This window comes from Giraffa tippelskirchi, chromosome 2 (genome assembly GCF_054371585.1).
Source record: "Giraffa tippelskirchi isolate mGirTip1 chromosome 2, T2T-mGirTip1v1.2.pri, whole genome shotgun sequence".
NCBI classification, from domain to species: domain Eukaryota; kingdom Metazoa; phylum Chordata; class Mammalia; order Artiodactyla; family Giraffidae; genus Giraffa; species Giraffa tippelskirchi.
The window spans coordinates 30325116-30340534 of NC_137276.1; the positions used below are offsets into that span (position 1 = coordinate 30325116).

At 46.7% G+C, this 15419-nt stretch overlaps 1 protein-coding gene across 5 annotated transcripts in view; it reads right to left on the reverse strand.

The window, feature by feature from the left end:
• Positions 1 to 4914: 4914 nt before the first annotated feature.
• The window catches only part of CNNM1 (cyclin and CBS domain divalent metal cation transport mediator 1), a 60313-nt gene continuing 49808 nt past the window's right edge, over positions 4915 to 15419 (reverse strand). For 3 of the 5 annotated variants that reach the window (XM_081549194.1, XM_081549188.1, XM_081549177.1), the window contains 4 exons: positions 11204 to 11360; positions 10868 to 11017; positions 8723 to 8824; positions 4915 to 7529 (listed from right to left, as the gene is read on the reverse strand). In XM_081549194.1, coding sequence (XP_081405320.1) covers positions 7450 to 7529; positions 8723 to 8824; positions 10868 to 11017; positions 11204 to 11360 — 489 coding nt within the window. In that variant the 3' untranslated portion in view covers positions 4915 to 7449. The remainder of the gene's footprint in view (positions 7530 to 8722; positions 8825 to 10867; positions 11018 to 11203; positions 11361 to 15419) is intronic. The other 2 variants (XM_081549206.1, XM_081549204.1) reach the window with 1 other exon arrangement.

Genomic DNA, 15419 nt, shown 5'->3' on the forward strand with positions numbered 1-15419 from the left:
TGGTTACCAGTGAGGAGAAAGTAAGACAGTGAGATGCTTCACCTGTAAGTGTAATATTTTCTTTCAAAATTACATATCTAAGGGAAATCTGAGGGGCTTCTCCGGTGGTCCAGTGGCTAAGACTCCATGCTCTCAATGCAGGAGACCTGGGTTCGATCCCTGTTCAGGGAACTGTACCCCATATGCCGTAACTAAGAGTTTGCACGCTGCAACTAAAAGATCTTGCATGCCACAGCTAAGGTCGAAGACTCCCTGTGCTACAACTAAGATCTGGTGCAGCCAGATAAATAAAACTAAATATTTTAAAAACAAAGGAGGTCTGAGGAAAGACTATTGAATATGATTTATTGTCAGACACTATTCCAAGCCCTTTATATATATCTATGTAGGTTGACTTAATCCTCAACGGTAAATCAATGGAGTGGGCATTAATGTTATCATCATCCTTCACTGAGGAGAAAACAGGCACAGTGAATCAAGTGACTTGCCTAATACTAGTATCAGTCACATGACTCACAGGTGATAGGGATCTGAAGCCAGGAAGTCTGGCTCCAGTCCACAAGTTTAACCTGTTACTTAACCCTGCTGCTGGGCCTTCCTCTGAATCTCCTACAGCAGCAAGGGTGAGTACCGAGCAGCTCTCAGGGTCTCACAGTGTGGCCTGTGACTTGCTCAGTGTCAAGGACAGAGTAGACTACAGGGCCTTCTCGGTCAGAATTCAGTCTTCCTGGAGCCTCATCTGAAACTCTTCCCTTTGTGACTCAAAAAGGTACAAAGTGACCATGTTTATCCAGGGCCGCCTCCTTCACTTGCCTCCCTTCCTGAAAAATACCTGTCCAGTGTTTTTCACTCTTCCCTCACCGGAAGAGGGAAGACAGTCCTCACCAATTCCCATCCCTTGCCAGTTCCTTCTTCAGCATCTGCCAGGAATAGGACACCATGTATCTCCTCCTGGTTCCTGACCTGGCAAACGGCACAGCAACCCCTTTGCCTTTCAAGGGCAAAACCGCACATCTCTCCCCAAGAATCCAGTTATACAAGAAGCAAACATTCCCTCAATGCAAGGTGAGAACTCTTCTCCATTCCTCATACCCGATGAGCAGTGGCTGGAAGCCTCGTTCAGACAAATCTCATGTCACAATGGAGGATTCTGGAAGAAACAGAGGACAGTGGGAAGTCACTGAAATCTGGGACTCGAATGTTACTTAGCACTCAGGCGTTATTTTAGTCCTTGGTTCCGTTCAGTCACTCAGTTGTGTCTGACTCTTTGCAACCCCATGGACTGCAGCATGCCAGGTTTCCCTGTCCATCACCAACTCCCGGAGCTTGCTCAAACTCATGTCCACCGAGTCAGTGATTCCATCCAGCCATCTCATTCCTCTGTCATCCCCTTCTCTTCCTGCCTTCAATCTTTCCCAGCATCAGGGTCTTTTCCAGTGAGACAGTTCTTCACATCAGGTGGCCAAAGGATTGGAGCTTCAGCTTCAGCATTAGTCCTTCCAATGAGTATTCAGAACTGATTTCATTTAGGATTGACAGGTTGGATCTCCTTGTTGTCCAAGGGACTCTCAAGAATCTTCTCCAACACCACAGTTCAAAAGCATCAATTATTCGGTGCTCAGCTTTATGCTCCAACTCTCACAACCATACATGACTACTGGAAAAACCATAGCTTTGACTATATATGGATCTTTGTTGGTAAAGTAATGTCTCTGCTTTTTAATATGCTGTCTAGGTTGATCATAGCTTTTCTTCCAAGGAGCAAGTGTCTTTTAATTTCAAGGCTGCAGTCACCATCTGCAGTGATTTTGGAGCCCAAGAAAATAAAGTCTCTCACTGTTGCTATTGTTTCCCCATCTATTTGCCATGAACTAATGGGACCGGATGCCATGATCTTAGTCTGAGCCACCAGGGAAGCATCTCAGTCCTCACGACTACCACAGATAACCCAGAGGAACTTCACACCCACTCCCTACATGAAGCTGAGGCTCAAAGGACCACTGCCAGAGTCATGGGGCTGTCAGAATGGGAAGCTTCTGGGCCGGGGGAGGGGCACCCAATGCCTCAGCCTGAGGATCACTCTGAGGCTTAGCAAGCTGCAGGAGCCCCTGGAGCATAGGTACATGGCGCTATCCTATAAATCTTGTTAAGTCAGAAAGTCAGGAACACTCAGTGTTGGGCTGCACCCCACAGGCCTGCAAGCCCTGTACTTAGCCAGCCTCAAGACAAAAACAATAAAATTTTACAGTCGTTTTTTTTAATTAAAAAAAAAAAAAAATGGCTGCCTTGTGCTGCATGTGCAATCTTAGTTCCCCAACCAGGGATCAAACCTGCACCACTTGCAGAGGGAGCGTGGATTCCTAACCACTGAACTGCAAGGGAAGTCCCCAAATGCTACAGTCTTGAGGGCTGATCAAATCTTAGGAGTCATCAGCTGCAGCCTCTCTCTCCCAATGCAACACACTCTCCCGATGTGTTGTCCCTGACTCACCATTTTTAACTAGGTTGGGTAGGGGGTTGTGTTCTTTCGATACTTGGTACATCATCCCATTCTACTGATGGAGCATTTTCATTAAGGAGGTCTTTTACCTTGATCCAGAATTTGATTTCCATCTACCCTATCCCCTGGCTCTCCTCCTCCCTTCCTTTAAACCACACACACTAAATCTCTGGGTACTTCTTATTGATGACCTTTCAAATATTTGAGAGTATCAGTTGGTATTCCTTGCTTTTGCTTCTCCACGTGAAACTCCACCCTCCATGATGCTTCAGTGTTCCTGCACAGATTATGGCTTCTAGATCCTTCACCACCCTGCAGTCCTTCAGAGAACTCGTGTCAGTGCGTGACTGGGTCTGGAGGATGCGAATGGATATGACCTCACATTCATCTCTCCATTACCTTTCATTTTATTTTTCTATCAATGTTTGTTCTCCTTCCTATTTAAAGATGCTTGCCTTTCATAAGGGAAGATGAGAAAAACTGAAGTTCAGTGATTTTTACCTTCTGTCAATCTATCATTCTTCCCAAACACAGCTTTAAACTGAATTCTCAACAGTGGTGATAGGACCTCTAAGGTGGCAAAGATTGGTTCATGGGGGCAAAAGAAGGTCTAAAATATTAAAGTGGGTTTGTGGTCTTCCAAAGCAAAATCCTACCTGACAAAATCTTATTTCTGGGTATCTTAATTTATCAAAATCTTGATTTCTCTTGTTGGGGAGAATTTGAATTTAATATTTCTCTCTAGGGGGATTGCTAATGAAAACCCAGTTGGAAACACTTCTTTAAGCCAAAGTATACTTACCAAAGTGCTCAAATGTTTTTAGCATATAAAGAAGTCCCAATCTCATGAGAATCTGGCCTTCTTAATTCTCTTCTTACATGTCTATTCCCTGCAGCGTATTCCTTTTTCCCACGAATGGCCTTGGGCAAGGCTGGGAGAAGCTGGCCTTAGCCAGTTACACAAGGTTCTTTACTGCAGGGCTTCTCCGTGTGCCTCTCCATGTAGGCACGCTCCTTTCTTTCTCAAAACCACCCTGAGAAGGACCGTGGTCCCTGTCCTGTTTCACAGTCTGTGAAATAGGTTATGAATTGCTCAAGGTTCCATGGCCAGAAAGTGGTGAAGACTAGGACCATGAGTGCTGGGCTGATCCTACCTCCGAAGTTCACATTTTGTTCAGGGTTATAACCCTGAACAAAATAGTTATTAGCATCATTTATTTAAGGCTTCCCTCGTGGCTCAGATGATAAAGAATCTGCCTGCAATGCAAGAGACCCGGGTTTGATCTCTGGGTTGGGAAGATCCCTGGATTGGGAAGATCCCTTGGAGAAGGGAAAGGCTACCCACTCCAGTATTCTGGCCTGGAGAATTCCACGGACAGAGGAGCCTGGTGGGCTCCTCTGTCCATGGGATCGCGAAGAGTCGGACACGACTGAGCAATTAACATCACATCATGTGTTTACTGTTAATGAACTTTAGGAGCTTCCCAGCTGGTGCGAGTGGTAAAGAACCTACCTGCCAATGCAGGGGACATAAGAGATGCAGGTTTGATCCCTGGGTTGGGATGATCCCCTGGAGTAGGAAATGGCAACCCACTCCAGTTTTCTTGCCTGGAGAATCCCATGGACAGAGGAGTCTGGTGGGCTACAGTCCATGGGGTTGCAAAGAATCAAACACTACGGAGCATGCGCGCACAGTGAACTTTACAGCCTGTAGGCAGCTCCTGGGAAGAATCCCAAGCAGTCCTGGTTCAGGTCGCTCACTAATTGTCCTGTGTGCTGATTGGAGACAGTAGTAGGTGAGAGATTCCAACCTTCCACAAATTCCATAAATACTCCAACGACTCTGCCCACCTGTTGGTTGTCCCCTTGCTCCTATCTTGGTTTATAACTACTCAATAAGCCCTCCCTGCTCCCTTGTTCCTTTTCCCAGTCTCTGGTTGGAAATCACTGGAATGGGGCTACTTTGGCTCCTCTCCAAAGGGCCTGCAGAAGTGAGCCAGTGTGACTAGCCCATTGCTTAAAATGCTAGACTGGATCTAGCCCCTAAGACCTTGAACTTGGAAGGCACCCAGTCCAGTGCCTCGTAAACACAGGGCTCCGAAAAGTGCAAGCCCTTCTCATTTTCATCCTCATGCTCCTTTCTTGTCTAAAGTCACACTCTGGCTTCTCATCTGGGTTTAACTTTCCATTTCTGAAAGTTGTTCCTGCAAAATCTTACCCATCTGACATCCCAAAGCAGAGCATAGGGCTTTCCTGTAACCTTACCTGCAACCTCACACCTGGCCTTGAGAGGAGTGCCTCTTCAGGCAGGTGGTCCTCAGGTAAGGTAATTATGTGTGCCCCACCCCACCCTACATCTCAAACAAAAACCACTTTGGAACTCTGAGATGCAGGGGCAAGGAAAACAGCCATAGTCCAGGAAAAGGATTTTTATTTTATTTAAAAATTATTTACAATGTATTGAGCCTTCATAAATATTTTATTTCAAAATCCTCTTTTTTTAACCTGAAGAAAATCTTGGGATGGGGTAGGGTAAAGGGAGAGGAGTGGTGACAGGCTCCTTAGGGATTTTGCAAAGAGACGGGTGTAAAGCAACAGCAGTGGCCTAAGGGGTAATGAAAGGAAGACTACCCAGGCGGAACCCTTGGGCCAGTGGCCAGCTGGGCAAGAAGACTGCGTGACTGCAGACCTTGTTTGAAACAGCATTCACCAGTTTGGGTCAGAGGCACCCAGCACCGAGGGCTGACACTTTGGCTGTTTCTACCAGGCAAAGGTAGGTGTTGGGTGTGAGTGGTAGCTGTGAGTTATCTATGAGAAGTCATGCGCTGCTGAGCCTCAGGCAAGGCCAGGCAAAGTATGTGAAGTCAATAATACACTGCTGAAAAAGGCGAAGTCCACTTCCACATGCTGTGCCCCTCCTGTCTGCAGCCACCTGCTGGGGTTTGGTGGGGACCAAGTTACATGGGTGTACGCTGTACAATACCATAGGGTATGCCAAGGATTTCTGACGACTTCCACTTGGTGGGTGCCAGCTTTCACCATCGGTTTGATGGACACTTGGGAAGACCATTTACAACCAAAAATCTGCCTCAAACTACCCAGTATTCATTTCAGTCTGCATTGCAGAAACTCTGGGCCGAAAGTTCCACTAGTTAAAATAGTGGATTTTAATACTTTGCGGGTCTGAGAACTTTGAGAATCGTATGAAAGCTTTAGCCCTCTGGAAAACACACATAAGAAGGCAGACACTAAATTCTGACAGAATTAGGGGTTTCATAGACCCTCTGAAGTCCAACAATGGACCCCCTGGAGTGACGGACCCCAAGTTAAGAACCCCTGAGGTAAAGGTTCCCATGGGTAAGCATTTTCTTTTGAGATGCAAATAACCCAGAGGAATTATCAGTCTCTCCAACCTCTATGTGATTATTGATTGAATGGGTATAGGGAAGTGGGAGTAATGGTTTTGGAGGAAGATGAGGGAAGCCTGAGAATTACATCCCCAGAGAAAAGTTAGGGAATGGTTTTGAGATGAGCACTGGATCACTGGATCCCTGATCCAGGGAACCCAATGGGTGGGATGTACATCAGAAAGGGACTCAGGTGTCCCAAAGACAACCTTCACTTACTTCCACATTTTCCGTAAGGCTAGACTAGCTCTGTGGTTTCTGATCAGTTTCCTCTTCAAGCAGGTCTGTGCAGTCATCCTGCCATCTGGTGGTTATGCTTGGAATTGCACCTGTCCCAAGTGACGTGAAGTGAAGTTAAAGTTGCTCAGTCGCATCGGATTCTTTGCGACTCCATGGACTACACAGTCCATGAAATTTTCCAGGCCAGAATATTGGAGTGGGTATCCTTTCCCTTCTCTAGGGGATCTTCCCAACCCAGGAATCGAACCCAGGTCTCCCGCATTGCAGGCGGATCTTTACCAGCTGAGCCACAAGAGAAGCCCAACATCAAGTGAAAATGGTGTTGAATGTACCGGCTCTCTCTGGTACTTTATTCAGAGATCTGGTATGTTCTCGGAATAAAGTACACTCACCTGACTTGGTGGAGTGGAGGAAAGGGTGGGGGTGGAGGAATGGACAAAAAAAAGAAGAGTGATTCTTCAATGTTCCAGGGTAATACACACTGAAGCCGCATGACAGCTTGCATCCTTCTTGGCTGACCTGGGCACTCTTTGGTTTGTCATGGCTAAAACTTTTCCACATAATATATATATTTAAAACCTGAAGTTCCATCTCTGGCTCCCAAATGGGTTTCTCTTCTCCTTGCTCCTCCTCTTCCAGAGCAGATTTACTGATGGACTGATGACTACTAATCAGGAGCCAAAACAGATGTTTCCCTGGGAAATACAGTGACTTGAGGTTCCATCTTACATTCTTTTCATTCCAGCTGAGACACACCTCCCAGGCTTCTGGAACCCTCTTCTAACAGGAAACTGGTCACCAACAGTTTTCTGTCCTGTAACGTCACATGGCAGCATGACTGAGTCCCGCTGCTCTAATGTTCTGGAGGAATTCTTGGTGCGTCTCCTGAACTAACCCTCCTACATGCTGCCCCAGCCTCCTTTGTTCTCATCTGCCAGTGGCACCTTTTGACCTAAGGGAAGCATGGAATATGGTGCCAAGGAACAGGAAGTGCATCAGGGGTTCTAGAGTGGCATTGTCAGCCTGGGGTCATTTCTTCCGCTGTCCCAGACTGTGCTGTGGACGAGATCATTTCTAGCATGTTCCACTGAGGCACCTCCTTCCGTCACAGCCACCGCAAAGCTGAGTCAAACTGGAGGCGATGAGAGAAAATCTGCCACACTGATGGCTAGGGGTGAAGAGGTGGTAAGGAAAGCAGTACGCTCTGTCACCAGTGGGAGGCCTTGGGGAGAAGCAGACAGTAGGATGGGTTCTCCCCAGAGCTCTGGAATCTCACGCCCCCAGTGGACGCTGACAGCCCTGTCATGTGATGAGAGGCGTTAAGTTGGAGTTCTCCTCGGAGGTTCTCTCTCCATCTGGTGACCTCTTCCTTTTTCGACCACCTGAAAAACACAGTTTCTAAGGGTCAATCTGTAAGGCTGGGAGAACACGAGTACTCTCTCAAGGGCCCAAGCGCTCTTCAAAATAGAAGCGGGAAAGGAGACAAAGCCCTCGATGTTTGGCAGTAGTCTGCATTGTTTCCAGGTGCTAATATCAGCACATGCACATTTTGAAGGATTAGAATGCACCTTCCACCTGAGATGACATCTCCGAAACGCCACACGTCCAGACTAGTGCCAATGGATCGGAGATTTCCTGGATGGGATCGAGTGAAGCCCACACAGTGTCCCAGGAGCATACCTCCTCATTCCCAGCTCAAATGGTTGCCAGACACCCTCAGAGAGAAGATGGACTTTGATGTCCCTGAGCCAGAGGTGGTGGGTGTAGCTGGGAGCCATCCCCAGGGACCTACACTCTCTAGATCAGAGGCAACCTCTCTTCTGCACTGGGGTATGTGGGTGTGGAAGGGTACTCTGTTCCCAGCTCCATTGTTTTTAGAAAGGAGTATTTTTCACCTTGTTCTCCCTGCCATGGACTTCCTTCCACAGAGGACATTGCTCTCCTTTTTATTGAGTTTTCTGAACACAAATTTTCTTTAAAAGACCAGATTGTAAGTATTTTAGGTTTTGCAGGCCATTTGGTCCCTGTTGCAACTACTCAACTCTGCCATTGTGGCCATCAATGACTAGTGGGTTCTACGATCCAATACAATGAAAGTGAAAGTGTTAGTTGCTCAGTCGTGTCTGACTCTTTGGGACCCTATGGACTGTAGCCTGCCAGGCTCCTCTGTCTGTGGAATTCTCTCTGGAGTGGGTTGCCATTCCCTTCTCCAGGGCATCTTCCCAACCCAGGGATCGAAGCCAGGTCTCCCACACTGCAGGCAGATTCTTTACTGTCTGAGCCACAGGGAAGCCTCCTTATTTTTTATAGGAATGGTCAGGGGAGGAGGTCAGGATTTGATCTGTGGCCATGGTTTGCAGACTCCTGCCCTAGACAACCACCCACTGAATGGGACAGATGCCCAAACTATCAAGGGTGCAGTACCTGCCCAAGCCCTATTATAGGTTTCCACAGTTGTACCTCATTTGGGTTCCCAAAAGGAGTCAATGGTTTCTCCTTCAGGAGTAAGATCCTAGCATGTTTTTCATACTAACCAGCTGGTGGGTGGTTTTCATCCTGGTAAAGAACTACTCACTCAAGGTTCTCAGCAACTTCTTGCCCATGGTTTCCTCCAAGTCGCTGCTGCAGGGGCTGGTCTCTGTGTCCAGGTTGATAGGACAACATTCACTATCTGATGCTGAGAAAAAGAAAAGAAGAAAGAACACAAGCCTTTCCACCTGAACACCCTGGGATCCAGGTAGGGTGTTTTTTGTCGATGTTCCTTGGCAGGTGAAAGCTCAAAACCAGAGCCAAGGCAGTGATGGCTGTAACATAGAAGGGATGTCCAGGAAGACAAAGGCTCTAATTACTTAGCAAGAGGCTTTTTAGGGCCACAAAAGGAACTAAGAAACAAGAGAAGAGGAGCTGGAATCCAACTCTCCAAACACTGTTAGGTCAGACAGAGAGGAGAACATGAGCATTTCCACTCAATACCTGCCAGATAAGAAGCACTTTGGAGGACAGGTTGGGTGTCACCTTCACCTTCCTCTCCTTGCATGGACCCTGGAAAATCACAGGGCTCAATAATAATTAAGCACATGTGCTCTCTTCCACCAAACCCAGGGAGCATTCAGAGAACTGCCAGATCTGAGAGCTGGAAAGGGACCCAGACGCTGACCACCAATGCCCCTGAATCTCATTAGGGAGGCAAATGGTGTGGTGGACTGGGCAAGTCATTTCCATTCTCCAGGCCTAGGCCCTCATGTGTCATACGAGGAGGATGGGCTGGAATAATCTCCAAAGACTGGCCCAACTTCTCTATTCTCATTCCTTTGATATAACTTTTTGCTACATGTGTTAGCTACTAAAATCAGTGTGTGCAGGAGAAAAACCATCATTCTAAATTCAGTTCTTGGAATTGTGATTATGCATATCCTAGATTTTCTGAGTTAGCCACAAGTTGAAACATGTCTCACTGACTTTAAAAGTCTATGAGCACTTGTCAGGTCACTGCTCTGGACCTGAGGGATCTCAGACTTGTGGATTGGGGTGGGTCGGGAGGCAGGATGGGTGCTGGCCTTGGGGTCGTTTGTATAGGGGGTGGCAGAATACACGGAGATGATTAGCTTGATGAGGCAAGCACAGAAGGATCTCAGGACTGGTGGGATGCTGGGAACTTGGAGCAATACTGCAATCAAGACAGGAGTATTGTGTCTCCATGGGAGATCTCTCAGGAGAGATCCTACAGATTACTGCTGGTCTTGGGGGCTCAAAGAAAGGGAAGAGCCCTGCCAGTAAGAACAAAGGCTGATTCCTAATCTATGTGCTCAATTGCTCATTCATGTCCAACTCTTTGCAACCCCAAGGGCTGTAACCTGCCAGGCTCCTCTGTACGTGGGGATTCTCCAAGCAAGAATACTGGAGTGGGTTGTCACGCCCTCCTTCAGGAGATCTTCCCAACCCAGGGATTTAACCCAGGACTCCTGCATTGCGGGGTGAATTCTATACTGTCTGAGCCACCAGGGAAGCCCTTCCTAATCTATAAATTAGGCCTAATAATAACTTCCTAATATTTAGGGAGCACAGTACCAGGACTGTGATGCACCGTCCTATAAATGTTATTTCATTTCTGCTCAAAGCTACTTCATGAAGTAGCCACCGTGATTTTTATCTATTAACATAAGGAAGAATGGGTTTCCTTGGATGCTCATTGGTAAAGTACCTGTCTGCTAATGCAGGGGATGTGAGCTTGATTCTGGGTGGGGAAGATCCCCTGGAAAAGGAAATGGCAACCCACTCCAGTATTCTTGCCTAGGAAACACCATGGACAGAGGAGCCTGGTGGGCTACAGTCCATAGGGAAGCAAAAACGTCAGACATGACTGAGCGACTAAAAAACAACAAACATAAGGAAAGACATCTGTTAAGCTAAGGGAACCGAGTCGTAGGTTAGAGTAATTTGCCTAAAGTTGCCGAACTCCTAAATGGGGAAGCCAGGGTCTGAATCCAGGTGGAAACCTAGCTAACAGTGTTCTGAGAATAGACTACCGCGGATCTGATGCCTGGGAGGTGCACAGTAAGCCTTAGTGTTCCTTCCCTGGTAGCATAACGAGGTGGGGAGTTTTACGTTGGGGCTATGGTCCTAGACTTCCCTCACCTGGCTCACCTGGGGCCATCCCAGAACCCAATGGCCTTGACCCATTCCCCCTTTACTCCTATGGGACTCGGTTTCCCTCCCTGACCTGCTCTCGCGGGCACAGCGGCAGGAGACAGAGAGAGCTGTTGCGTGCTCTGCTCCTCAAAGTCGGTCATTTCCTCCTGGGTGAAGGCCATCTCCTCCATCCGCAGGTACACGACCTCGCCGGGGCTTCTCAGCCCATCTGAGCGGCTGCCTGGGGAGGACAGTAAATGTGTCACCTCTCTGCTCTGGAGGAGACCTGGGGCCCCCTGAGGGCAAGACTGCAGCTCTGGGCGGGGCCGAGGAGGGAGGCGGGGCCGAGGAGGGAGGCGGGGCCGAGGGGGAGGCGGGCCGTACCCACCCCACAGCGGCCTGGCTCATCACCTCCCAACCGGCTTACACGGCAGGCTGCTCCGGTGGCTCAGGAGGGTGGCAGCAGGGTCATCCTTGGGAGTCTGGGGGGTGCCCCGTGTCGTGGAGGCCTCCATGTCGGGGGACTGGGGTGAGCTCTCCATGTGGCAGGCGGTGAGCGCGTTCTGGTACTGCTGCCGTGTGATCTGGAAGATGGAGGCAGAGAGGTGGGTCGAGGTTCAGGAGAAGTTGGGCAGAGGCCTCCCTGGACCTGGCTCACCTTCCTGAGTTCAGAAGCACCCCCACTAAGGTGCTTTGGAACCTTTGGCCTTGGTAGCCTGGGATCCATGTTCTGGAGCCCAGCAGTTAAGGGGCAAAGAGGGAACCCCTTTGCCACCAGCGTTCTTCTGTTCATTTTTATTGGCTCTGGACTCTTACACCTGGAGGAACCTTCTCCTGAGACCCAGGAGAGGATGGAAGGCCCTTCAGTTAGCAGGCGGTTGCCCACGGAGAGGTTTAAAACACAGGCTTATGTTGTTGCCAAGGGCCCTCTTCCTAAAGAGCAGTCAGTGGGGACTCAGCAAGAACAAGGTCCTCAACTTGTGTAGAGGCTGAAATAAGAAACCTCCATATGAAGAACATAAACTTTGGCAAAACCACAGATGAAGTCAATTTATTACTACTGTTTTTTCTAATGCCTTCCATAATCATATAGGAATCCATTTAATAAATTCTTCAAGAAAGTAGTGCCAGGAAGAAGCTCCTTTCTGAAGATGCATCATATACTTCCTTATATTGAATGCGGACTCAAATATCCACTAGGTTTCCTTTTTTTTCCTTTTATGACAGGAAGCTCACAAATTTATTTATTTGCAGTAACAAACTCATTCCTGATAATATTTGCACCAAATTGGCTTCTAATCTCAACTTTTTATTTAAAACATCATTGGGTTATTTATTTATTTTTGGAAATCCTACATATTACTGGAAGTGCTACAAATATACTAAAGAGATGGAACTGATGATTGGATTTTCAGACGTTGGTGAAGGCTCTAGTGCTAATGTTATGCAGAAGAGTTTGCTTTTGCAGACAGACATTGGAATATGAGAATAAAACCTTCCATCCATTCAGTGCATTACAGCTTACAGAGCACTCAGGAATGCGTTATCTCCTTTGGGCACAATGGCTGCAAGGGGGTAAGCATGAGAGGTCCTGTGATGCCCTTTTTATAAATAAGGAAATGAAGTTCAGAAAGGTCAGGGATTTGCCTAAGGTTTGACAGTTAGCAAGCCTTCAGAGTCCCAGCCCTGAGATGTGCATTCTGCCTGGGAAAGTGCTATTCATTCTCAGGGGTCAGGGAGATGGAAGATGAGGTGGGACTGTAGAACACCAAGATCTCTGAGGGGAAACTCCAGGGTCTGATAATGGGCAGGATCTGCCCTTCCATTTTGGGCATTTCAGTTTAAAGGGCCTTTACTCTTGCTGTCCAGGGGAAAGCATCTGAGCTCAGCTCTGTATACCGTAAATGCACCTGGCTGCATTAGGCTGCCTTTCACAAAATTTTAGGGGAGGTACCCCCAAAACTGGTATGTTGTTTTGGGGGTCCAAGGCATTGGATGACTGAAGAGAAGTAGGGCACATGGTCTGAGCCAAGGTTATTATCAAAACTCAGTCTTCTAATGTGACCAAGGGTTTCTAAAAGTGAAGCTTTCTTTGGAGTCTTGAAGGTTCTCCTGGCTTAAATGACAGGAAAATGTCCTAAATGACTCTTGGTAAGCCCAACAAAGCACTTGGTATTATTCTATTTGCGTTCTTTTAACTAGTTAGTTTAGATTTGGCTTCCAGTTTAGTTCCCTGGTGACTCAGATGGTAAAGAATCTGCCTGCAATGCAGGAGACCTGGGGTCAATCCTTGGGTCAGGAAGATCTGGAGAAGGGAATGGCTGCCCACTCTAGTATTCTTGCTTGGAGAATTCCATGGGCAGAGGAGCCTGGCAGGCTACATATAGTCCATGGGGTCCCAAAGAGTTGGTCATGGCTGAATGACTAACACTTTCACTTTTTCACTTTTAGTTAAAGCCCCAATGATTCTTCACCTAAAAAATATGGTGTGAAACACACTGCCTATTCAATACAAAGGCACTGCCCATTGGTTACCTACTCTAGGGATCTCACAGCCTTGCTTTCACAATGCTTCCTCTTTTAAGTTAGAAAAGTCACAAACAAGTATGATGTCAACAAAAATGAAAGTCGCTCAGTCGTGTCCGACTATTTGCGACTCCATGGACTGTTGCCTGTCAGGCTCTTCTGTGCATGGAATTCTCCAAGCCAGAATACTGGAGTGGGTAGCTGTTTCCTTCTCCACAGGATCTTCCCAACCCATGGATCGAACCCAGGTCTCCCGCATTGCAGGTGGATTTTTTACCATCTGAGTCAAAGTGTCACCTTAAAAGAAATTTGAGAAGGCACAAGCCAAATGTATTCAGGAAATCTCCCCAGCTGCGTTTCTAGATTCAAGCGTCACTTTTGGTCAGTTCCCTTCTCCTGTTCACCTGTGAAGCCTTTTCTACCTAGCACAGTACTGTCCAAGAAAAATATAATGTGAGGTCACATAGGTAAAATTTTTTTTTGGCCGAGCAGCATGTGGGATCTAAGTGGTCTAACCAAAATTGAAACCATGCCCCCTGCATTGGAAGCACAGAGTCTTAACCACTGGACCACCAGGAAAACCCCCACATAAATTCTCTAGTTGTCACATTTTTTAAAAAGTAAAAGCAAACAGGTGAAATTAATTTTATATATTTAACGTAACATATCCAAAATAGTTTCACTTCAGTGTGTCACCAATATAAAAGAATTAATGAGGAATCTTACACTCTTCTTTGTATCAAGTCTTTGGAATCCAATATGTATTTTATGTTCTAGCAAACCTCAGTTTGGATGAGCCACATTTCATGTGCTCAACAGCCACATATGGCCTCTGGATTCTGTATCAGACAGTGACGGTTCAGCAGATCAACTAAATAGCTCTGCCCAGTGTTGACAATCCAGCCTTGCATGGCCACAGTGTCCCACTGCTTGCCAGCATAGAAGCACTGGTCCAGCTCACTCCCTCTTTTACATTCCTTGAGTGCGCCATGTTCACTTGCTTTCCATATCCCTTCCTTCCTTCTCCCTCTTGGCCTTGCCTTCACTTGCCTTTTATTCTTTCCTAATTCTTAAAGGTCCAGTGCATTCTCCAGCCAATATAGTGCTTAAAATAAAGTGCCATATGATTTCATAATCAATTAGATAATACCCTGCATTGGTCACTGTCATTTGACTTATGGTTCTTCTCTCTTCTTCATCTTTTCAAGATGTTTCTTGAGTACAGCTCATGGTGCCTAGAAGCATTGTTAACTGCTTACCAAATACTTACTGATTGGCACCAAGCGAATGAAACCACTGTTCAAAGGACATCATGTTCTTATTCTCTTTTCACTACTGTAGCTACCATTTCTTAGCAATAGCTTGAGTTCAAGTTGTCTTTTACTCTAGACGGTTAAGAACTCAAGTGTCCTCTAAATTACAAAAGAAATGGAGATCAGTTGATCTTGAAACTAACAGGTGTTAAGGGTACCCTTTGGGACATTTTGACTTAGCAGTCATTGTGTCCAGAAGTTCACCTTTCAGCCAGAGTGATGTTTCCAATCCTCTTATGATGTTCTGTTTACATTTTCAACTCTCAGGTGGTTTATTCATCTCTCAAGGGCTTCCCTGGTAGCTCATTGGTAAAGTATCTGCCTGCCAGTGCTCCAGATGAGAGTTCAATCCCAGGTCAGGAAGATCCCCCAAAAAAGGAAATGGCAACCCACTCTAGTATTCTTGCCTGGGAAATCCCTTAGACAGTAGAGCCTGGCAGGCTACAGTTCATGGAGTCGCAGAAGAGTTGGACACAACTTAGGGACTAAACAGCAACAGCAATTCATCTTTCAAAACACAATTTTGCAATTTAGAGATTCTGCCTCCAGATGGTGATGAGGCATCTTGGCCATGGTTACACAATTCAGGCTATACAACATCTGCCAAATGTTCTTAATTTAAAAATGATATTAATATTTATGGAATATATTAAAGAATTCCTAAAGATTCTTTGGTACCTTCATAACTTATTAATTCCTATTAATCATGGCTTTGGGGTTTCCCTGGTGGCTCAGTGATAAAAAATCCGCTTGCACTGCAGGAGACACAGAAGACGAGGGTTCGATCCCTGGGTTGGGTCGATC